The 25,171-nt window shown below is 38.0% G+C and overlaps 1 protein-coding gene across 1 annotated transcript in view; it reads left to right on the forward strand.

Annotated features, from left to right (window-relative positions):
* The first annotated feature begins 6,879 nt into the window (after positions 1-6,879).
* Positions 6,880-25,171, forward strand: part of CD101 (CD101 molecule) — a 39,629-nt gene continuing 21,337 nt past the window's right edge. Inside the window, 4 exon segments of the mRNA XM_012549622.3 lie at positions 6,880-6,955; positions 17,613-17,993; positions 20,316-20,729; positions 21,963-22,352. Of these exon segments, the coding sequence (XP_012405076.2) occupies positions 6,910-6,955; positions 17,613-17,993; positions 20,316-20,729; positions 21,963-22,352 (1,231 nt within the window). The 5' untranslated portion in view covers positions 6,880-6,909.

Raw genomic sequence — 25,171 nt, forward strand, 5'->3', positions numbered from 1 at the left:
ACCCTTTTAGAGGGTCTACAAATTCAAAAATAGTTTTTATTTCCAATATTGTAAATATAAATATAATCCAGATAAACAAAAACTCTTTGGAGAGATCCTCAATAATTTTTAATAGGATAAAGATACTGAAAACAAGTTTGAGAACCACTGGATTAGACCCATTGAATCCAATCTCCATATTGCACAGACTAAAGCAGAGAGTGACTTTGGCAGGGTCACACAGATAATAAGGATCTTAAGTAGGATTTAAATTCAGGTTTTCCTGACTCCAAGGCTTACTCTTCCCAGTGGCTGGCTGTCATAGCAATTTGTACCCAATCTGTGGTCTCTTGACAACAGGCATGTCTAGGTGTAGACCTTCTGGAACATCCAGGAGCCCAGTAAGTTTGTCACGTTAGATTTCAAGAGTCCTCAAGGACTAAAAGAGAGAAGATTTATACACACCTTCCTTTAATATGTCTTCCAGATCTTTTATCCTTCCTCTATTTCAATCTTATTCTATTTACTGCATCATATTTATTGATTGACAAGCATTTCTTAAGGGCTTATTATTATTATCAGGAATATAATATGTTAGTCATCAAAAACTCAATAGCAAAAGTGATCAAGTAAGTTAAGATATGTAAAGCATTTAGCAAACTTTAACCACTATATAAATGCTACTTATTATGAGTTACTAATGCACGTAGGTGGTGCAGTGGACAGAGTGCCCTATCTGGGGTCAAGAAGGCTGATCTTATTTTCTAAGTTCAAAACCAGCCTCAGACATTTAGTAGTTGGATGACCCTGAGTAAGTCACTTTACCCTGTTTGCCTTAGTTTCCTCATTTGTACAATGAAATGAAGAAGACAATGGCAAACTACTCCAATATCTTTGCCAAGAAAACTCCAAATGGAGTCATGACTGAAACAACTGAACAACAACAAAGTTATTATTTTCTATGTGCCGGATTCTATGCTAAGTACCATAATAATAATAACTGAGATTTATATAGAACTTACTGTGTGCCAGGTACTATGCTAAGCATTTTACAATTATTCTCTCATCTGATCCCCACAACAGTCTTGGGAGGTAGGTACACCCATTTTACAGATGAGGAAACAGGGACAAGCAGGGTGAGTGACTTGCTGAGAGTCACATAGTTAGCTGGATTTGAATGCTTCCTGACTCCAGATCTGTCCCTCTATTCGTTGTGCCACCTAACTGCCTTTAATTTTTAATTATTATTAAACTAATAATAGAGGGCCAAGAGAACTGACTAAACTGGAAGTCAAGGCAACATAATAGAGTAAGGAAAACCCTGAATTGGCATCAAAGAAACCCAGTTTTGGCTCTGCTCCTTACTTCCTCTGTAATTCTAGACAAGTCACTTCATTTTTCTGGTCCTTTGTAAAATGAGGACATTGAATTTGACTTCCCAGGTTGACCCATCCCAGTTTCTATGTCTAAAACTCTTTGACGCTGGCACTCCCAAATTCTTAGTCTTTACCCTCTTGATCAAAGGTTGCTCCAGATGGATATCTTAAAAGGTCAATTCAGATGAAGAATAGAAGGGCAGCTCTAAGAGTCATTTACAGACCTCATTCATAGGAATTGTGTATGTGAATTGTATAAATTTTACAAGCTTTGTAATGAGTCAGATATGAAAAAAAATTTTCTTTTCATTCATTTTCCTAGAACTGGCATAGAATTATCCTAACAGAAGATTTTTTCCCCCCATTTATCCATTCATTGATTTTGTTCTTAAATTCAGTAATTATGTTTTAACATTCTTTTTTGTACTCAATAGTATTTTATTTTTTCCAGTTACATGGAAAGATAGTTTTCAACATTTATCTTTATGAGCTTTTGAGCTTCAAATTTTTCTCCCTTCCTCTCTAACCTTACCTCTCCCCAAGATAGCAAGCAATCTTGTTGATCGTCACACAATTTAAACATTCATTTTAAGTTGATATATTTGCAAGGAAGTAATTCCCAGGTCCATAGAATAATTGTCTTCTATTAGTACTGTTTTGTTGTTTTTTAATGATAACAAGAATATTGTATGTGTGTGTGTGTGTGTGTGTGTGTGGATGTCTCTGTATCTCTGTTTCACTCTTTGTGATTCTCTGTCTCTATGTATCTCCTTCTTCCTCATTTTCCCTCTCCAAACATCAATATAAAGGCCTAGTATGAATTAGCCACTAAAATGGGAAAGTGAGATTGGAGTGTGTGTTGGGGGAAGGAAGCAGGGAATACTCCTAGAATGATCAATAATAGTGTGTATCTTCATAGCAGATATGGTCATCTGTATAGACTGCACTGGCAATGATTATCTCCTTACGTCAAACCTTTGTTTCTGTCCATAGTCCCTCATAAGCATTTATAATATGATTAAATAGTTCCTGTTACTCTACAGAGGATTGTATTCAGTTTCCACCTTATTCTCTAGAGGAGCTGTTTACGGTTACTCCCTTACTTTCTCAACAGGTACAGCATTCCTAAATTTTAAATGGGAACTTGAGATAGTGAAAGTCTCTTGTGTAGATAGATTGGGTTAAAATTGTTGTAGGGTGAAGTAAAGGACTAGGTCTCCTCATTCCCAATAGAATGTAAGCTACTAAAAAAAAAAATAAAATAATAAAAAAAAGAATGTAAGCTACTGAAGGGGAGGGACTTTTATTTTTAATTGTTTTTTATGTCCCTGGCATCTAGTACAGTGCTGAACTGGAAGGGACCTTAGATGTTATCTAATTCAATCTGGTCATTTTATGTCACCAGGGAGGTTGAATAATAGGTTTCTGAGTGGTTTTCATAAAACATAGGTCTGACCATGTTACTTACACACATACACAAACATACTCAATAATTTTTAGTGGCCCATTATCTTTAGGATTAAAAATGTACTCAGTTTGGCATTTAAATTACCTCAAAACCTGAACTTTTCCTATATTTCAGTTTTCTTACATATTATTTCCCACCACAGACACTTAAAATCTCATCATATTGGTCTACATATTCTTACACACACACACACACACACACACACACACACACACACACACGCTGGCTGTTCTTCGAGTTTGAAATGTTCTGCCTTCTCACATTAACCTTAGAGAATCTCTGATTTCATGCAAAATTCACCTGGGGTACCAAGGATAGAATCATCACAGATGACTCTGAGAAAAAGACAACTCATGATCTTAAAGGTGAAGACCAGCTTAGAAAAAAGAAAACCTTTCTCATCCCAACGTCATTCTGTAGGAGGTCTTTCTTGGAGTCAGTCAATAAGCATTTATTAAATACTTAATATGTGTTACGTTCTGGGCGTCTAAAGAAAGGCTAAAACAAACCTTGTGCTCAAGGACCTTATATTCTATTTGTTCCAATACCTCTTAGTGGCTTCCCCTCCAAAATTATAGTTTTATCTACTTTATTTCACCTATATGGCTATATGTACACGGAGGTGACAATCTCTATTAGAATGTAAGCTTCTTGAGGGAAGGGACTTTTACTTTTTATTTCTATCTCCAATAAATGTTCATAAGTGAGATTTCAAACACAGGTCCTCTCACCTAAAATCTACATGCTCTCCATTATAGCATGATGTTACAGGTAGCAATAAGTAATTAGTCAATTAACATTTATTGATCACCTATTATGTACCTGAGAATATATATTAAGCACAAGGGACACAAAGAAAATAAAAGACTCTTGGGGAACTTGATAGTCTAATGGATAAACACTACTCCTTTTAATATCATATTATTTAGTGCTTGGAGAGATCTTAGGGTTAATTTAATCTAATCTAGTTTCTTATTTTTATAGAAGAGGAAGAGGCCCAGAAAAGCTAAGGTTAGATGTGGTAGAGTTAAAATTTGAAACTAGATCTTCTGTCTTCAAATCCAACACCTTTTCCACTGTGCTTTGCTATATTTTTTAAAATAGAATTTTATTTTTCCAAATATATGTAAAGATAGTTTTTAACATTCGTTTTTGTTAAAACTTTGTGTTCTAAATTTTTCTCCTTTCTTCCCTTATCTCTCCTTTTCCCAAGACAACAAGCAATCTGATGTAGGTTAAATATGTATTATTTTTTTAAACATATTTCCCTAAGGAAAAATCAGATTGAAAGTTTAAAAAACCACAAAGAAAAAACAAACAAAAAAGTGATAATACTAGGCTTTGATCCATATTCATTCTCCATATTTCTCTCTCAAGATGTGATTGGCATTTTCCATCTCAAGTCTAGTAAAATTGCCTTGAATCACCTGTGCATTGCTATCTTAGAATAAAGAATATTACCCTCTTCCCTTCCCTAAACAAAGTTCTCAGAATGGACCTGGGATACCAAGGATAGAGAATCTGAGCATCACAGATGACTCTGAGAAAAAGACAACTTATGATCTTAAAGGTGAAGACCAGCTTAAAAAAAAGAAAACCTTCCTCATCCCAAGAACTGTGTTCCCCAGGACCACCTTGGATCACAGACATTAAATTTAATCTAAAGTTTTTTAAACACATCTACACAACATACTATGCTAGTGATACAAAATAAAAATGAGATAGTCTCTGCTCTGAAAAAGATCAGAAACATCAACTATCCTACTTAAATACAGAATGACAGACCACCATGGCCCTTATATTATTAGCCACTGACTCCAGACCTGGCAATGTTTCTAGCAGCAAATTTTGTTCCCTAGGGGAACTGTGCTGCTGTTGTGATCATGGTTATGAGTGGAGAACTCTTTCTGTGGAGAGTTGCACATGCCAGGTTGGCCTTCCTGATTGTGGTCTGAGAGAGCCTAACCTCACTTCTCCTTCCTTAACTCATTTCTCACCTCTCTTCCCCTTCCTTTTATGCATTAAATTAGTCTTAGCAAACCCAACCCACAGCTTAAGTCATGTCACTTATGACGTGTATGATCTTGGTAAATCTTCCAACTTCCTTGAGTTTGGACTATGTGATCTCTAAAGTCCTATCCAGCTCTAAATCTATGATCCATGATCCAGTGCTACCCAATAAATATTTACTGATGACTTATAATATATGTAGATCATTGCACTACAACTGGAGGATCCTAAAAGATATCAAAGAGCTTTCTAATAGAATTAAAGAAACAAAATACATGGTTAGTTTTTCCAGAGATACAAAAATCTCTGGGTATATTGGTATATGGGTGTTAAATTTGTGGCAGATAAGTGCTATTGGAGTTCCTAGCAGGGAGGGTCTGAGAAGGTATCATAGAGAAAGGCAGCTATCAGGTAGGTAGGAAAAAGGATATTATTTGCAAGATGATCAGCATGTACAAGTCAAGTCAACAGGCACTTATTAAGTATGTAAGTCCTTATTACTGTACCAGGTATTGTGCCAAGCTCTGAGTATGCAAATACAAGCAGAAAGAAAGATAATTCCTGTCCTCAAGAGGCTTTTATTCTAAATGGGGAAGGCAACATATAAATGAGAGAGAAAAATCAATTGGGAGTAGAGTACTTACTGGGTCATGGTGGAAAGAATTAGGAGTTGACTCAGAGAGGAGTGAAAATAGCTGTACTGGGCACTTTCCTTAAAATGGAGGTTCTAGAGAGGCAACTAAGTGGTACAATGGATAGAGCATCAGCTCCAGGGCTGAATTCAAATCCAGCCTCAGACACTTAGCTGTGTGACCCTGGAAATTCACCTAATCCTGATTGTCTCCAAATACTAAATTACACACACACACACACACACACATATACATATGTAAATGGAGGTCCTAGGATAAATTGACCAATCAGAAAAAGTGACCAAAGGGACAGAATTCATTTCTAGTGTTAGGACAGAATCAGAGTAGACTTCCAGAATAAGGTAGACACAGGGAAAGAGTGAAGGGTCAAGAGTGGAGCCTGGAGAGGGATGGACGGATCCTAATTTGGAGGTACAAAATCAAAGGAGAATGAGTTAGGCATGTTTGCATGATGAAGTATAAAATATAAAGAACTAGGATGTGGAGTCAGAGGTCTAGGGGTTGAACGATGCTTCTTTTACCCCTTCTACCACCTTGGGAAGTCACTTCACTTCTCAAGGACTCATCTTTCTCATCTGAAAAAAACAAAACCAAGAGAATTGGAGCAATTGACTTTCAAGGTCCCCTCCGCCTCAAAAGCTGTGCCCTTGTGTCTTTTTTGGTTTCTCTTAATGAGAAAGTGAGGGAGGAAAGTGATTCTGGTCTCTATCTTCTCAGTTCTATTCTCTAATGATCTTATGTTGTCCTCCTGGAATGTAAGCTTCTTGAAGGCAGGATCTGTTTTATTTTTTCTTTGGCTCCCCTGTGCCTAGCACAGTGTAGGCATTTGACAAATGTTTGTTGATTGATCATATGTATTTTTTATATATTCAAGGAAATCACAGAGAGTTGCAGAAGAAGGCTTTTAGCTTCCACTCATCTCACAGGAAAGGGCCTGTCTCTTAGGAAATTTTTGTTGTTATTGTTGTTTGGTTGATTGCTTTAAAAAATACACATAATAGCTAAGTGAAATGAGCAGAACCAAGAGATCATTATATACGTCAACAACGATACTGTATGAAGATGTATTCTGATGGAAGTGGATTTCTTTGACAAAGAGACCTAATTCAGTTTCGATTGATCAATGATGGACAGAAGCAGCTACACCCAAAGAAAAAACACTGGGAAATGAATGTAAACTGTTTGCAAAAAAAAAAAATACACATAATATTTGGACTAATTTTTTCTCATGCACAAGTAGAAGTGACTGGATCAGGGTAGCATTGAGCAACATGCCTTATGTTTGCACGCACCTCTGTGTCTCTGTAGACTAAAAACCACAGTCTCGTTTCCTCTTTATGGCTGTGAAGAAAGCTGTTTGCCACCATCTGCTTTTCAAATAACTTCACTCCACCAAGAAAAGGCTTCGTCTCTCCCTCTCCCCATGGGGCCTGTCCCAGTTGTGACAACTTATGTTCTCTTCTTCCTGAGTAAGTTTCACGATCCACATTTTTCTCTGTGTGTGGCCAGGTCTAGTAAGTAGAATGAAGCAAAGGATGGGAGGGAAGAGAACAAGCATTTATGAAGCACTTTACAAATTGGGAGGGTGGCAAGGAAGATGCAGTGTTTTACAATGGTAGGGTCTGTTGTGGTAGGTAGAAGAATAGACCTCTTCTTCAACATTATCATTAACTTTATACACAAGCTGCTTCCCAAGACCAGAATGTAAATGGACTCCCTTCTCATCTCTACCTTTTAGCATCTCTGGGTACTTTCAAAGCTCCACTCCAATAGTATCTCCTCTATTCCTGTACCCACTAGTGCCCTCCTTACCATTAACTTTTTTTTTGCTTATGTATGTACCTTGGATATGTTATCTTTCCATATAGGATGTGAGTGCTTTGAGGGCAGGGATATTTCATATTTGTCTATGTCTCCAGTGGCTAGGTCAGCAGCTGTTTAGTTAATGCTTATTGAATGACTATATTAGCATTTTGAAGTAAACAAAAAAACTATAAATACATTAGCTCATTTGTGTGTTAGGATAGGACTGGCCTTAGAGGATGGAAAGATGTCTTGGTTATACCTCTCCTGTGCATCACTCCATTGCACTTCCTAGAACTTCTATTTTTGGCCCCTCCTTCCTGGGATTAAGTCTTCTGGGACTACATAAGGACTTCTAGGGAGGTGATTGTTGTACTTATGCTGAAGTAGAAAGACAGACCTTAAAGGGGCTAACATAAGGTGGATGAAGGAGAGAGGAGAAAATGGGATTGGGAGAGAGAGAGAATAAACATTTATATAGCACCTGTGCCAACTACTATGCTAAATGGTTTAAAAGTATCATCTGATCCTCACAATAACCCTGCAAGATAGGTGCTTATTATATCCCCATTTTATAGTTGAGAAACTGAGGCAAACAGGTCAGGTGACTTGCCCAGGGTCATACAGCTAGTAAATATCTGAGGCTAGATTTCAGTTCAGGTCTCCAAAAACCCAGTGCTCTATGTACCTTGGTACTACCTAGTTGCCTCAAGGTAAGACTTCTCATTAGCTGTTTGGATTAGGCTGGTGGGTCTAGGAAGATGTAACTGGACTAGAAGACAGGATCATGAGGGAGCTTAATGGGATGTTGCTGTTTTGGATTTGAATTTAGGATTGTCTGGACCATGCCAGAGAGAGAAAAAGAAGTTTTACTAGGAGTGAATTGAGGCTAAGTGGAAACTGCTTTGATTAAAGTGGGAGCCAACTGAGGTGCTCCTAGTTGGGTTGATGGGATATTTAGGTTTTGGGAATGGAAGACTTTTCATCTAACTGGGTATGCTAAGTGCTGGGAGAGCTATACTAGGCTGAGGCAGGGCTAGGAGAGGATGGACAGAGGGAGATTAGCTGTCCTAATACCAATATGAGCTGAACTGACTACAAAGAATTCAAAGGTGTAGTTAGCCTATAGTATATGTTTAATAAATGTTGACTGACTTAATTGAGTTGGACTTATGAAAGTCCTGAGGGCCATGGTCAAGGTCAGGTTGGATTCTGGGACCAAGAAGTTCATGGAGGTTCCTGGAATGTCATTGGGCTTGGAAATTAGGAGTTAAATGATCATCTCTGTGCTGAGACAGGATGGAGATCCTGAGAAAGCTAAAAGTCCCATGCATTTATTTCTATACATTCTATTTAGTGTGTTTGAGGTTGACAGTTTCCAAATGCTTTTGCTTATTATAAAATAACAATAATTCCTATTTCTGCAGCCTTGTAGAAGTACCAAGCACTTTCTTTACAACCCCTATACAAGACCTGGATGATCTTGGAGTCAAGAAAGACCTAGTTCATAAATCTGCCCACCTCCAACATTTGCTAGATGTGCAATTCCAGGCAGCTCACTTCATTTTAAAAAAAATTTATCTTTTTATTTTCAAAATATATGCATAGTTTTCAATATCCATCCTTGAAAAACTTAGTGTTCCAAATTTTTTCTCCCTCTCTTTCCCCTCACTCCTCCCTTAGATGGCAAGTAATCCAATATAGATTAAGCATGTGTAATTCTTCTATACATATTTCTACATTTAGCATGCTGCACAAGAAAAATCAGATCAGAAAGGAAAGGAAATGAAAAAGAAAACAAAAAAGAAGCAAACAACCAAAAAAGAGTGAAAATAATATGTTGTGATCCACATTCAGTCCCAGAGTCCTCTCTCTGGGTGCAGATGGCTCTCTTTATCACAAATCTATTGGAAGTGACCTGAATCACCTCATTGTTGAAAAGAACCACGTCCATCAGAATTGATCATCACATAATCTTGTTGCTGAAGTCACTTTATTTTAGAACCTGTTTTGTTGTGGTGGTTAAGTTATTTCAGTCATGCTGGACTCTATGATTCCATTTGGGGTTTCCTTGGAAGAGATTCTGAAATGGTTTGCCATGTCCTTCTTCAGCACATTTTACAGATAAGAAAACTAAGGCAAATAGAGTTAAGTGACTTGTCCAGTATAACATAGCTAATAAGTGTCTGAGTCCAGATTTGAACTCATCCAGACCCAGCACTCTATCCATTCTACCACCTAGCTGCTACGGAACTTTAGTGCTCCTCATTTATTACAAGGGATAATTAGGAAGATCAGATGAAATAATTATGTAAATGACATTGTAAACTTCAAAATAGTTTATAAACGTCAATGATTATTATTGTTATTTAAAGAGTTATTATCCTCACCTTAAGTGAGTGCCTGAAGTTACAACCTTAGGAAGTATTGGGGCCAGACTTCAAACTCAGTCCCTTGACTCCAACTGCAGTGTACTTTTTGCTACACTGCACTGCCAAGTTTCATTATATGAGGAAACTAAATTGGAATTTAAATTGAGCTGCATTTTAGAGAAACTAAAGTTCCTTTTTTTTCTTATTTTCTTTTGGGCCTGGGAGGGGGGGAACCTATAGTTAACAGAACAGGAAGGAGAATATGGAAGTAATTTTTTTTCTTAACCCATTTAAATTTATCTAAACAGGTTGATATATTTCTTCTAAATTCTGGTGGTTATGGCTCACTCTGAAATGCATTGCGGTACCTGATTTCAATATTGACCCATGTTTTCACATGGGAACATGAGGAAGAGGAAAAAGACATCCCATGTGGAAAGGTCCATGGATTTTGATTCCAAAGACCTAAACGCCATTCCTATCCTTGTTAGTCACCATCTGCTAATGATTCTCTCAGATTCTCCCCTTCCTAAAATACTAGAGGATCTCCAAGCTCCTACATGTTCTAACTAAACTGTCCTCCTCTAGACTTTCTCCTCTTCATCTTTATCCTTCTTAAAATGAGCTACTCAAAATTATACACAATGCTGCAGTTATGGGTAGAGGACATCAGGACTTTCCATTTCTTGTCAGAACATTATCACCTTCAAAACTTTATTCACCCACAAAAGCACCAGATGCTTCTGTTTTGTTTGTCTTTCTTCTCTCAAGTTCACACATCAGACCTCAAGAAGTTAGGTGATTCACTAACCAAAAATGTAATGATAAAATTCTGGGAACTCCTATAGTGTCTATTCCCCCAAGACTTCTCTCAGTACATTTGTCAGACTAGGTGCCAGTCATGCCGGGGGGCAAGGGAGGACAGATAAGAATGCCCTCATTCAACAAAGCCCTAAGGAAATAAAATGATTTGCCTTAGATCACATAGGCTGTAAATTACAGAGCTGGATTTTTGGAGCTAGTAGGGTTTAAGTGACTTGGCTAAGTGTCTGAGGCCAAATTTGAATACAGGTCCACCTGGGTCCAAAACCAGTACTTTATCCACTGTACCTTTTAGCTGCCCCTCATAATTGGGTTTTAAATGTGGGCCTCCTTGATTCCAAATCCCGTGATTTTCCCTACATACCATGCTGAAAAAAGCAACATGAAAAAATTGGAAAAACAGCATTGTAATCTGCCCAAATGCCACCTTGCAGAAATTCATTTTAAAATGGTTGATTCCTTTGGTGAATATGTGTGTTTATTAACATGAATTTTGAAATAGTTACTTTTGTCAATGAAAAAGCCTATGAAACTCATCTGGTTAGAGAAGAGAGCCGATGGACCCATCAGGTTTGGCTGTTTGCAGTTTCTGACAATGACCTCATCTGAGGCAGCACGAGGTGAGCGTGTTGGGAAGAGGGACAGATGTGGAGTCAGCAAGAACAGAGTTCAAATCTAACTTTAGATTCTTACTAGCTGAGTGATCCTGATTAAGTTATTTAACCTCTGTCTCATTTTCTTCAGATAACAATCATTCCTGTCTCCTAAGGTTTTTAATAAAATGAGATAATATTTATAAAGTGCTTCCTTAAAGTGTTAACAATAAAGTTATTATAAGCACTTGGTTTAGTTTCATGCATAAATCCCATTTGTTACAAGGGCGTCTTAGAAACGACATATTGGATGGATTAAGAAGTTCTCACTTTCAGTTTGGAAGGGGATGTCTAATTAATACCCTTGAATTTATGTATCAAGATAAAATTTATTGGGGCTTGCCACATCCTTTAGATTTGTAGGGTCTGCTTCTGAGTTTAGAAAAAGAAGATAAGGTTCTTCTTAGTATTTCCAGAAAACGTTTTAGAATCGTTGCTCGAGTTCATCCTAATATGATTGAGAGTACACAAACATAAATGTACACATGCATACACGTACACACATACACACACCCAACATTCCAGTGATCAGGCTGCTTTAAAACTATCTTTTTGATACATGCTCATCTCCAAAATATTAGTTATTTTAAAGTTTTTTTTAAATAGCACTATTCTTGGCAAATCTGTATCAAGAGATATATAGATACACACATATGCATGATACTCTGTGTGTGTGTATGTATGTGTGTGTGAATAGATTGTGATATAATTGGTAGGGGAAACTATTTTGCTATAGAAATTCTCTCCATTGCTATGTCTCAGCAACCCATCTTTAATTTATCATCTTAAGGGAATCACTGGAATTTTGGGAAGTGGTGACTTGGCCATCATTGCACAGGTAGTATGTGTCAGTGACAGGATTTGAACCGAAGACATAACTCCAAGTACTGCCTCTATGACACTATATTTATCATAATTCATAGCTCTCAAAAATAAGCATTTTCAAACACCTAAGTAGGCATGATATGTTCAGAAATATACATCTGTATAAATATAATCTTTTCCAATTACAAAGCTTTTCTCACACAGTCTTCATGTATGAAATATATGTGTATATACACATATACATACATATATATGTATATATGATATATATTTATACACATACATACTCCACAGGGAGTGCAAAGACTATGTCCATTTTATAGGTGAGAAAGTTTTGACTGTAAGGGGTAAAGGGATTTGCACAGTGTCATCTAGGCCATAAGTAACAGAGCTGACAATCAAAATCATATCTTAAGTGGCCAGTTTAAGTCTAGGGGTCTTTCTATTAGAAGTATATGTCCAAGTGTTAGCCCAGTATAAAGGAGGCTAGATTTGGAATTGAAGGAGGAAGAGGGGGAAGAGGAAGAGAACAGGGGGAAGAGTAAAGGAGGAAGAAGAAGAGGAGAAGGAAGACAAAGAAGACAGGAAGAGGAGGAGAAGAGAAAGAAGACAAGAAAGAGGAGAAGAGGGGGAGAAGGGGGATAGAAAAGGAATAAGGAGAAGGGGGAAGAGAGGAAGAAGGGGAAAAAGAGGAGAGGAGGAGGAGGAGGGCAAGGAGGAGGAGGGCAAAGAGGAGGAGAGAAGGAGGAGAAGGAAGACAAAGAGGAGGAGGAGGAGGAGGGAAAGAGAAAAAGAGAAGGAGGAGAACAAGAGGAAGAAGAGAGGAGAAGGAAAGGAGGTGGAAGAAGATGAGAAGGAAAAAGAAAGGGAGAAAGAAGAACTAGCTTTTTTAAAATAGTGCTTTAAGTTTTACAAAGCACTTTACATGTATTTTCTCATTTGATCCTCAAAATAATCCTGGGAGGTTGGTGCTATTATTATCCTCAATTGACAGATAAGAAAATTGAGGCTGAGAGCTAGTATATAGCTAATAAGTATCTGAGGCTGAGTTTGAATTCAGGTCTTCCTATTCCAGTGACTGAGTCATTGAGTCACCTAAAGATTTTTAGCTATGTACTAGCTCTGTTCAGTCATTTTCAGTTGTGTCCGACTCATGACCCCATTTTGGGGATTTTCTTGGCAAAGATTTAGGAACAACTAGGTATGTTGTGAATAGAGCTCTGGATACCAAGAAGACCTGAGTTTAAATCCGGCCTCAGACACTTGTTAGCTATTGTGATCTTGGGCGAGTTTCTTAACCTTGTTTGGCTAAGTTTCCTCATCTGTAAGATGAGCTGGAGAAAGGATAAGCCACTCTAAGAAAACCTTAAATGGGATCACAAAGAGTCAGATGTGATTGAAACAAAACACCAAGATCCAAAGATATTGGTGTGGTTTGCCATCCCTTTCTCCAATTCATTTTATAGACGAGTAAACTGAGGCAAACAGGATAAGTGACTTGCTCAGAGTTACAAAGCTAGTCAGCTGAGGCTAGATTTGAACTGAGGTCTGAATGTATCACTTAGCTACCTATTGGCAGGTCTCAAGCCATCTTGACCCCCATTCCTGAACTGTGATAATGAAAGGTTGCTTCTAAGGCACCTTCCAGCCTTAATTCTCTGCTCCTGTGGCACAGTCCCTGCCTACAAAGGACATACTATTTGTTTGGGGAGGGGAGCCTTGAACACATGATACACATGAGTGAATAAGCAGTATATAATAAAGTGCTAATTGGGCAGTAGAAATGGTGAATGAGGCAGGATAAAAGAAAATGCTGACGGTACTCGGCTGAGTCTATTCAGACAAAATCTCACCAAATGGATGCACTGTCTCCATGAAAAGGAGTGATTTTAAACAAAAATCCAAGAAAGGCTTGGCAGATGCTGCCAATCCATTTTTTTTTAATTTCTAGAACATATCCCTCCTACGGGTTAATGATACCCTTGCATGAATCATGTTTACACATCACCCTCCGACTGGTAGAGAATCAATTTGGTCAAAGCAATTCAGCGATTTCTAAGGGATTCATTCTGGCCCCACATCTAAACAGGCAATGCCAAGGGGAGCTGGGGATGTAACCTACAGATCTGAATCCATGAATCACCTACCAGGGCTTAATAGAACATCTAACACATAGTAAGGGCTTAATAAATGCTTTTAAACCATCAGGATTGGCAATTGATCCTTTTCTTTTTAATCATCTGTTGCAGTCTGGCCTTTTCCTTTCTCTAGGATTTGAAAATACTTTCATACAAAGTTTTATCTCAGTGTTTATTGAGGGGCAGTTGTATACATAGTGTATACAGTGTCCAGAATCCCTCAGTTTTAATTAATGTCAGATGCTTACCAGCTGTGTGATTCTGAACAAGTCACTTCTGAGTCTCAGTTTCCTCGTCTATTTAAAAAAAGAGAGGAGTAATCTTGATGACTCCAAAGACTCTTTCGGGTCTAAATCTAGAATCCTTTGCTCTTTGTCTCTGATTTCTAGCTGTATTTTGTACCTCTTGGAGTTAACTTTTAAAATACTTTACTGCCTTCAGTAGTAGTTACAACTAAAAAAACTTAAGATTTCTCTTGAAGAAAACCAAAACCTCTGTGATGATGACTTTCAGAAAACTGCCTTAGATGTAGATATGAATTCTTTTTTTGATGAAAAATTTACCAAAGGGCCATGCACTAGCAAAATAATTGGGTATACAGTCATTTTTTGGGAAATATTGGTTGTATTTAGATATTTAATTAAATGGTTGTTTCTTTGTGCCTAAAAAATACATATATGTGTGTATGTGTATATATACATAGTGTATGTATAAATCCACACACACACACACACACACACACACACACACACACATATATAGTGGGGCAGTCTGGTGGATAGAGCACCAGTCCTGGAGTTAAGAAGACCTGAATTCAAATCCAATCTCAGATATTTATTTCTTATGTGATCATTGGCAAAAGGAGAAGGAGGAAGAAGAGGAGATGGAAGAGGAGGAGGAAGAGGAAAAAAGAAAGAGGAAGAGGAGGAGCAGAAGAGGAAAAAAAGAAGAAAAGAAGGAGGAAAAGAAGAAAAGGAGAAAGAAAAAGAGGAAGAAGAAAAAGAAGAAAAGGAGAAAGAAGAAAAGGAAGAAGAAAAAGAAAGAAGAAAAGAAGGAGAAAGAAGAAAGAGAAATACAACTTTTGATAAAATGAGATTCCCCAGTCTTCACAGAGCTTATAACCTCCTAGGAAAAGAACAAAAGTTTCTTAAGCTAAATGCTTTACAAATATTATCTCATCCTGGGAGGTAAGTGCCCTTGTGAGCCTCACTTTAAAACTGAGGCAGCTGAAATCAAGTGACTCACCTAGGTCAACATAGATAATAAGTATCTGAGACTTGATTTGAACTCAGATCTTCCTGACTCCAGACCCAGGCGTCTATCCACTGTGCCACCTAGATAGCTACATCAGAGAAAGTCATTGCCAGCTATTGAAAAGAGAGTAAAACCCACAGTCCAAACCAAACCCTGAACACATAACTAGTTACACTTAATAGGGGAATGTGACATATACACGAATAACTAGAACACAAAATAACATAGATGTTATTGAAGTCATGGGGTGGAAAGGGAACCATTGGGGTAGGTTTCTTGGAAGAGATTTTTAAATTGAAATTTAAAGGATAGGTAGAAGTTCAACAGGCAAGAGAGTTGATTGGTGAAAGCATTTACAGTGTCAGGACTATAAGCTCTTTGAAGGCAGGAACACTATTCATTTTTATATTTACATTCTCAATCCTGTAGCAATGCCTTGCATATACTTAATAAATGTTTGTTGTTGTTGTTGTTCATTTTGAGAGGGGGCAGCCCGACAGCTGATAGAAAGCTGGGTTTATTTAGAAAGTCCTTGACTGGAATTCCTCTGATTTTCAATATGAATCATATGTCCTGACTATGTAATCCTGGGACCTTAGTATTTTTATATTTGCATCCTCAATCCTATAATACTGCCTTGCATATACTTAATAAATGTTTGTTGTTGCTGTTGTTCATTTTGAGAGGGGGGGTCAGCCTGACATAGCTGGTCTTCACTGATAGAGGGAGTCCATGAGGAACTTCACATCAATGAAATCATAAGTTGGTTCCTCTAAAAAAATTTGGATGAATAAATGAATGAATGATCTAAACAAAGCCATTGAGAAGGAAAAGCACAAAATAAGAATTCTAGATGGATTATAGATCAGGGGAGAATGGAAAAGCACCAGACTTTGGTCTTGAATGTCTGATCAAGGAATTTGAATTTTACTGCACAGCCACTGAAGAGTTTTGAGCAGATACATGAAATGACCAAATTATACATGAGGAATATCAGCCTAGTAACAGGAAAAGGAGATAGGAGGAAGAAGACCTCCCTGGAAGGTACCTTTTACAGTAGGCAGAATGGATAATAATAAGGGTGATAGCTCTGGGAATAAAAAGAGGGAGAAAGATTTGGGGATCCTACAGAGTTAAAGTCAATGAAATTGTAGAACTTATCATATATAAAGGGAAGAATCCAAGAGAGATCCAAGTTTTCAGGTCTAGAAGACAGGGCAAAATGCTGGTAGCCATGATAGAAATATTGAAGACAGGTGGAGGAGCAGGTTTAGGAAAAAAGAATATAAGTAAAATTTTGAACACAGTTTGCGGTACTATTGGGGCACATCTAGGTGGACATGTCCTTTGGCCATTGAATATTCTATTATGTAATATTGGGACAGGGGCCAAACTATGATCACTCTGGTTTAGGGAAGTTCCTGGTGAGGAAATTTCCTCTCTCACTGTAAGAGTGCACTTTCCTTACAACTTATAATCTAGGAGAGTTGCCTAGAACATTGACAAGTTAAATGATTTTTCTTGAGTTGCATAGCAAATAATATACAGTTTTATAGGCTTATCTTTCTTGGTGGATGGCAAGCTCCATCATCAAGGATTAGGTCTTCTTTTTTTTTATTATTATTATTATTCTTGTGCTCCTCAGATCCTAGCACAGTATCTTGCTTAGGATTGGTACTTGTTAAATGTTTAGCAAATCAAATTCTTTTGGATTGGGTTTGCCTCTCTTGGTGAATCATTGTCTTTCCTACCCTGCCCCTCCTCCACTTTAGCATCCTTTTTCTCTGCTCCTTGGAATTATTTTTCTTTTTTGAAAAAGCATTAATGTGGTCTTTATGATATTTTTCTTCTCTATTCCTTTCATCCTCCCTTTCCTCTAAGATACTTTCTCTTTTTCATTCTCTATCCTTATGGATTCATAAAGTTCACCAAATTCCATACTTCAACAGGCTTGCTTTTATGACCTTTTTAAAAATTGTCTTAACTTCATCTCCTCATCCCATGCCTTCTGCCAAGACTCTCTTGATATCACTCCACCATATCCTTGCTTCCCACTGTACCCCTAAAGTCCAATTAGCTCATCAAACCATTCCACTAATGTTCAGCCTGAGAAGACATTGAGTGTTTGGGCTGCTACTATAGTCAATAACCTGTGATCTCATTTACCAGAATTGTAACATAGGGAGCTACGTTGTGTCGTGCACAGGGAACTGCAGAATTAATATATTTTTATTTCTCTTCCTTCTTCTAATGGGAAAGCTGAGCTCAGCACTGGTCAGAGAAGAGTAACAGTTCAGAAAGGACCACTGTACCGGGCTGAAGGTTATCCAGTCAGCATCGCATGTAATGTAACTGGCCACCAGAGACAGTCCGAACAGACTTTCCAATGGTCTGTTTACAAACCGGATAAGCCAGAAAGAGAGGTACAAATAATCAGTACTAAAGACCCTGCCTTCACTTATGCCTTCTATAGTCTTCGAGTTCAGCGTGGAGACATCTACATAGAGAGGATCCAAGGAAACTCAGTCTTGCTACATATTTCAAAGCTTCAAACCCAGGATGCTGGCGAGTATGAGTGTCATACCCCCAACACTGATGATAGATACCTTGGGAGTTATAGTGACAAGGTGAACCTAACAGGTAAAGTATACCCTATTTCTATGTTGCTCTTCCCAATCTGGTCCCCGCCTTTTTATAAATGGCTCCCCTTCTCAAATTCCCCAACCTAGCTAAGCTGCCCTTTTCCCTACTCCCTGCTCCTTATTTATGCACGATCTCTATTTCTCATCTTTATTTCATTGTACTGACTATGCCCCTCATACCTGGAATTCATTCTCTCCCCACCTCAGCCTTTTAAAATCTGCTTTCCTTCAGTGCTACCTTCTACATGAAACCTTTCCTGACCCCTCCAAGCTCCTTATATCCTCTCTCCCAAAGTTCCCTTGGTTTACTTTTTATACATTCTGTATATACTAATTGACACAATGCTATCTCCCTGGTTAAAATATAAGCTATTTGAGGGTAGGGATCATTTCACTTTTATTTTTGTATCCCCAATATCAACACAGAGCTTGGTACAAAGAAGGAAATTAATAAATACTTATTGGTTGACGACACTATGGTTACTTCAGTTACAAAATCCTATGATATGTGATTTGATAGTATATCATAATTTTCATTCTTTTTATAACTGAAATCTCTGATGCAATGAATCAAATCAATATATGAGATCAGTGAAGAAATGGGTGACCAAAAAGTGGAGATCACAAGAGTGATGGATCACTAGTGGGTTTGCAAGCAAGAGTGCAAGGTCAAGAGGAGGAAAGGAAGGCACATGTGGAAAACTTAAATGACAGTTGCATAAGATGGGTATGCATGAATGAAGTGCATCATTGTAGGGAATATCCATATTGATGAAGCCACAGATTTATTGTCATTTTAGAGTATATATGGAGTATATATTTCATGTCAATGGTTTAGAGCCCAGAAATAAAGAATGTACCGTCTCTCTAAAGACGGTACATTCTTTATATCTATCATACCTACCATGTAATTGTACTTTTTTAAGTATAAAAATTATTTAAGATTATTAAAAATTATCATCCCTCTTTTCCCCCCTTAGGGACTTGACTTGAGATCAGGAATGCTATTAAATATCCAGGCTTTAAGTGAACTTCATCATTAACTTGGAGGTTGTCATTGCTGACTATAGATTCCCTAATTGTCTTAGTTATTCTACAGAAATCTTGGTCTTTGGGTTTGCCCTTTTGTCTCAACGCAAGTGAAGAATTACTATAAGCTTGTGTAATTTTTTTTATCCTTTTTTTGTGCCAAGATTCTATTCATGCATTTTATGTTGGCTAAGAAACATAGGTCACAGATTGTAAGGCTAGAAAGAGATTTTAGAGAGTTTCTCATCCAACTCCTTCATTTGACAAATGAAGAAATTGAACCCCTTTAAGGGTTATGCTTTGCCAAGTTGCACAATAAGCTAATGAGAGGGTTGGGCCTTGAATCCAGGCCTCCTGGCTCCTAATTCAGTATTCTTTCCCCAGCACCATTTAAGTGTTACCTGAGGCTGATTTAGCTAACTTGCTTTGAGCAACTTGTGAAGGAAACCAGAGTTCTCTAATACACCAGTTGCCTTTGATCTGTATCATGGCCTAGATCACTGGCTCAGCCCATTTTTTTGCAAATATATGCTATTGGCAACAGTGGAGATGGGGTGAGAGAACACATGAAGAGCTGTGATGATAGTGGGCAAGTACCTTCATATAATAATAATATTAATAATATCATCTTTCTGACAACAACACTTTGAGATAGTCCTTGTTATTCTTAAATGAGATGTTTACCAGTTTACCAATACATGCTGGTAACCTCAGAGTAAGACTAGTCTCACAGAAAGTGCACTTGATTTGGGATAAGGGTATTTAGGGTCAAATCATGATTCTGCTACCTGCAACATGTGCAGAAGCATGCTGGTAAATGTTTAACAATTGCTTCTCCAGAAAAGCACAATGTACTTTTAAGCATAATTGGCATTATTTACATTTTCTCCTTCACTGAGACGATCAACAAAACAATACATTAAGCCTTAATGTGGAACATTTGCTGATTTCTAGGCTATAAATGTTCACACTGAAAATTTAGCAATTGACTCTCATGAGCACATCCCTGAACCTGTATGACTTTGAGGAAATCTTTTCTCATGCACAAAATAAGCTAGTTTGAATTGATGATCTTTAAATACTAAATTATATGAGTCTCTGATACTAGGATTATAACTTTAGATGTGCAGAGAAAGAATTGAGGTGTTTAGAGGTTAGTTGACATTTCCAGCTTCTATTAGTCAGAGCTGGAATTTGAACCCAAGGCCTTTGAATCCAAATCTTGTGTCTTTTCATTCAGTCATGTTATATAATACGGCACTATGGACATCATTATTTCTCTTGTGTTCAGTGATTCCAGATACCCTCTCTGTGACCATGAGTCCTCAGACCATCAAAAGAGAGGAAGGAGAGTCATTAGCACTTACCTGTGAGGTCTCCAAAGCCACAGCTCAACACACCCACCTCTCTGTCTCCTGGTACCGGCTCCAGGAAAGAGGAAACCAATCCACCAAGATCATTTCCCTGTCCAAAGATTTTATCTTGATCCCCGGATCCTCCTACACAGAGAGGTTTTCAGCAGGGGATGTGAGGCTAGACAAAATCGGGAATACAGCCTTCAGGTTGTCCATAGGGAGACTGCAGCCTGTGGATCAAGGCCAGCTATTCTGTGAAGCTGTTGAATGGATTCAGGACCCTGATGAGACATGGATGTCTATCACTCGGAAACAAACAGACAAAGCTACATTGATAGTCCAACCTGAAGGTAAGACTGTTCTTAGATTATTAATTATTTCCATGCATGTATATGTCTGGAGGTGTCTTTATTTTAATGGGAGGGAAAGGAAATCCATTTGGGGACTTTGTTTTGCTTTAGTTCCAAAACACATTTTCTAGAAGGTGTGAGTAAACCAGGATTTAACCAAGTGGGAATCATAGGTATTAAGAATGCAGTGTTCCATTTTAATTTTAGCCACATGAGATCATATATGGGATGTTGCCTGATACTGCATCTGGCACATACCAGAGGCTTAATAAATACTTATTGATTGATTGATTGATTATTGATCAAATAATGAATGACAATCCACATGCCATTTGTAAAAATGAGTCCCCTTTCTTGAGAGTTATATCTCAATTATATATTTCCAAACAACTGATATTTATCATATGAAGCTTCATTTTTGTTTGTGCTGTTTTCCCCTCCTTCAACACAGCTTTGTGTTACTCTTGGATGGATCCTCACTATTATGAGGTCAGGAATGTGATCAGGGCAGGAAGTTACCTGTCTTTGATCCCAGTCAGAAAAAAAAAAAAAAACTATTTAGACATTCTGTCTAGAAAATAAAACCTTGGACTTGATGAAAAAAGATTTTCTAAGAATACAAAGCAGATTTCTATGTTCTCTCTTAGTTATTTCCTGTTCTGTTGCAGAATACAGAACAGTAGTTAGCAATTTAAAGGGCCCAGAGTGAGCAGCAAGAAAGATCTCAAATCAACTTTTTAAGACAAATTCAGTTTTAGGGGAAGATCTCAAAAAAGGAATTCACATGCTAGGACTCAAGACCTTACATAGGGAGAGAATATTTGGCTGCTGTTGAAAAGGCTATAGCTAGAGGAGAAAACAGGGAGAGTTCAAGTAGAGACTAAATCCTCTGGGGGAAATGGGGAGGGACAAGGGAGATCTATAGTAGTTTCTAATTTTAGTTAATTATTTTTCCTAACAAGGTATTAAACAAGCTTAATTGTTTTTAACTATTGGAGTACAGATGCTTTAGGCACCCTTTAAATTTCATTACCCTTGGAAAAGCCCTGGTCAGCCTACCTTAGTTATAGCTCTGGCAGAAAACAAGCTATTACATGGTCTCAAGAGGTTAAAGATCTCTTGAGATAATATAATGATGATGATATATAATGTTATGATCTTTCTGTTGCTGAAAGGAGGCAAAGAGAAATGAAGTGAATCTTGAAAATAAACGTCTCACTTTTGTTTTCCCAGTTAGAGATTTTCAAGTTAACATTTCTGTGGAAAGTTCCTTTGCCATAGGGCAACCTCTGCGACTGATCTGCTCTGTGCTTTCAAAGAGTAGACAGAACCGAAGATTGCAGGTGATCTGGTACCTGAATGCCACTGACATTGGCAGTATTGATGTTAGTGGTGTTCTGAGCTTGAAGAAAGACTATGAAGAAAGAGCCAAACTTGGACAGCTCCAGGTGTCAAAGATGAGCCACAATGCCTTCACCTTTACCCTCTCTTCCATGGGTCCTCAGGATGAAGGTGTCTACAGGTGTGAGATAGGGGAGGTGATGAGCACTCAGAAAGATTTTCCAAGGCTACCTCGAAGGAAGCAATCTGCAGACATCAATGTATACCTCAGAAAGCCAAGAGGTAAGTCAGGATAGGGCATTGTTGGAAAATGCCCTTGGAAAACTCTTGGAAAATCCTGAATGAGGATCTGTCTTTTAATATTTCCTAGTGAGTCCAGGTATACCTCCATTTGCACAAAGGATACATCCTGAGGAACTGGGCATAAATCAGGTCTTATTTGAAATACACCAAGGAAAGTTCTTATTGGAAGGAGCATGTGGTAAATCCTCTTATAAAGTGACTATGCCAATATGTGATTTCATTGGTGTGCGAATTCCTTCCACTAATGCAGTTCAATCCATACATGGCTGAGTAGATGAATCTTAGGAGAGTTGCCTGGAATTTGGAAAAAATAAATGACTTGTCAGTCAGTAAACAGCTAAATTGTCAGAGGCCAAATTTGAACTAAGGTTTTCCTGAACTCCAAAATACTCACCCTCACTTTGCCTTTTATTTGTTTATTATTTAGGCAAATGATTCTCCCCTAAATAGCTTCATAGAAAGAGAAAGTATAGGCAGCTAGGTAATGCAGTGGATAGAGCACTAAGCTTGGAATCAGAAAGACTCATCTTCCTGAGTTCCAATCCAGCAACAGATACTGTGTAATCCTAGCCAAGTTACTTGATCCTGTTTGTCTCAGTTTCCTCATCTGTAAAATGAACTGGAGAAAGAAATGAAAAACCACTCCAGTATCTTTGCCAAGAAAACCCAAAAATGGGACTACAAAGAGTGGTGAAACAATTCCACAAAGAGAAAGTGTGGTAGATTGGGAATCAGGGTAACTCAAGGTCCAGTTTCATTTCTGCAGGCAACTAGCTTTATGTGTTTGAATATGCTAACCATCCTATCTGAACCTCGGTTTCCTCAGCTATAAAATGAGGAATATTGATGAGATGATCTCTAAGATTCCTTTCAGTTCTAGATTTCCTTGATTCTCTTCTGTTTTTTTTTATAAGTTTTGGTTTTTCATACTTAAAGAAATATACACAAAGCATTTGAATCCTCCTGCCTAGAGAGTGGGCTTGAGGAAAGGTGGACAGGAAATAGGGAAGATAGAATTGCCATGTGGGTGGGTAAATGGGAAGATCTCGGGATCACAGTGATTTTTTCAAAGGTCATACATTCAATAAGAATCAGAGTCAGAATTTGAACTGAGACCCTAGGACTCCAGATCCAGTTTGGGGGTACAGAACTCCGTACCACACTGCTTCCAGCATTTTCTTCATCCTTTTGGGAAAACAAAGTGCCAGAATTACAATCTCTGATGGAATTATCCTTTTCCAAATGCTTCTGGTTAACTTCTTCCCTTCCATCTTTCATGGGATGGGGGAGCAATAGTCATGTTCCTGTTCCTACATTCTGTCCTTGTAATGATAGCTGACAATTATATAGCATTTTCAAATTTACAAGGCATTTTATATTAAATACCTACTCAAGAGGAAGAAGGAGATATTAGATAAAGAACTGGCCTGAGAGTTAAGAATACCCGGGCTCAAGCCCATTGTCTAAAATGTGTAGGTAGCTAGGTTGTGCAGTGGTTAGAGACTTGGACCTGGAGTTAGGAAGTTGTTTTTGTTGCTGTTCAGTTGTCCCTCATTCTTTGTGATGTCATCACAGTCCATGGGATTTTCTTGGCGACATACTGGAATGACTTGCTATTTCCTTCTCTGAGGCAAACAGGGGAAAGTGATTTGCCCAGGATCACACAGTTAATAAATGTCTGGGGCCACATTTGAACTCGAGTCTTCCTATCCACTCTGCTACCTAGCTGTCCCTTTGGCACCTAGTAGGTGCTTAATAAATCCTTGCTGCCTTTCCTTCCCTCTGTGCAGCTATGGACAAGTTATTTTTCTCTGCTGACTCTAATAATATAAATTGAACAACACTGTGGCTGTAGATCTGCATTAGAAAAGACTATTTTTCTATTCTGATGATATTCCAACTCCACCCAAATGTGTTTATATATAAGCATGTAATAAAATCTCAGACTCTACATGAATTCATATTTTGTTTTACCTGTTTACAAACATTAGCCCAAGTTTAATCTTTAGAAAATAGAACTATATACACATGTGGATCCTGTAGCTTGTTTGGGAAGATAATGAGTAAGATCTTTGTGTAAGGGGATGGCTGAAAAGACTCTGAAGGTCAACTTATCCTAACAAAAAAGAAGGAAGTTGATGTTACAGGGAGCTCTGCCTTCAGCTGTTCATTAATCAGACTGCTCTGAGTTCCTCTGAGAGGCATTGGACTTGGAGTCAGCAGATTAAAAAGTGAATGTCCACTCTCTTTCCCCTTTATTCTGGGGAATCTCGGGCCGATCACTTCTTTCAGTGCCTCAGTTATTGGATTTGTAAAATGGGTATTGAAAACTGCACCTCACTGAGAGGTTGAGAGGATCAGATGAGAGAATGATTGTAAAGGGATCTGGCAGCATTCAGACACTATGGAAATGTCAACACTCTCCAGGCTCAGAGGAGCACAAAGTGTGTTTGAACCATTGCCTTCTAAGTACTTGCTACAGTAAACAGAATTAAATGGGTTATTTGCTTCTTTATTTCATGCATTGAGTCATGTTTGGGATGAAGGAACTTGACTACTTTTCCCTTTACCACAGAAAGATAGAAGAGAAGGGGCTGATTAACTAAAAGGAATTTGGAAGAGACAATTTCAATCTGGGATCATAAATGTTGCCACATCATTCTGTAAAGAGGGAACCGAATAATAGAGGCAGCATGGCATAAGTGAAAGAGCCTTGGTTCTGGAGTCCTAGGAAGGTGTGATCAAATCTTATTCCTTAAATTTCTTCCATGTCTTGTGTGAAGTCACTTGATTTTCTT

Source organism: Sarcophilus harrisii, chromosome 4, assembly GCF_902635505.1.
Source record: "Sarcophilus harrisii chromosome 4, mSarHar1.11, whole genome shotgun sequence".
NCBI lineage: Eukaryota > Metazoa > Chordata > Mammalia > Dasyuromorphia > Dasyuridae > Sarcophilus > Sarcophilus harrisii.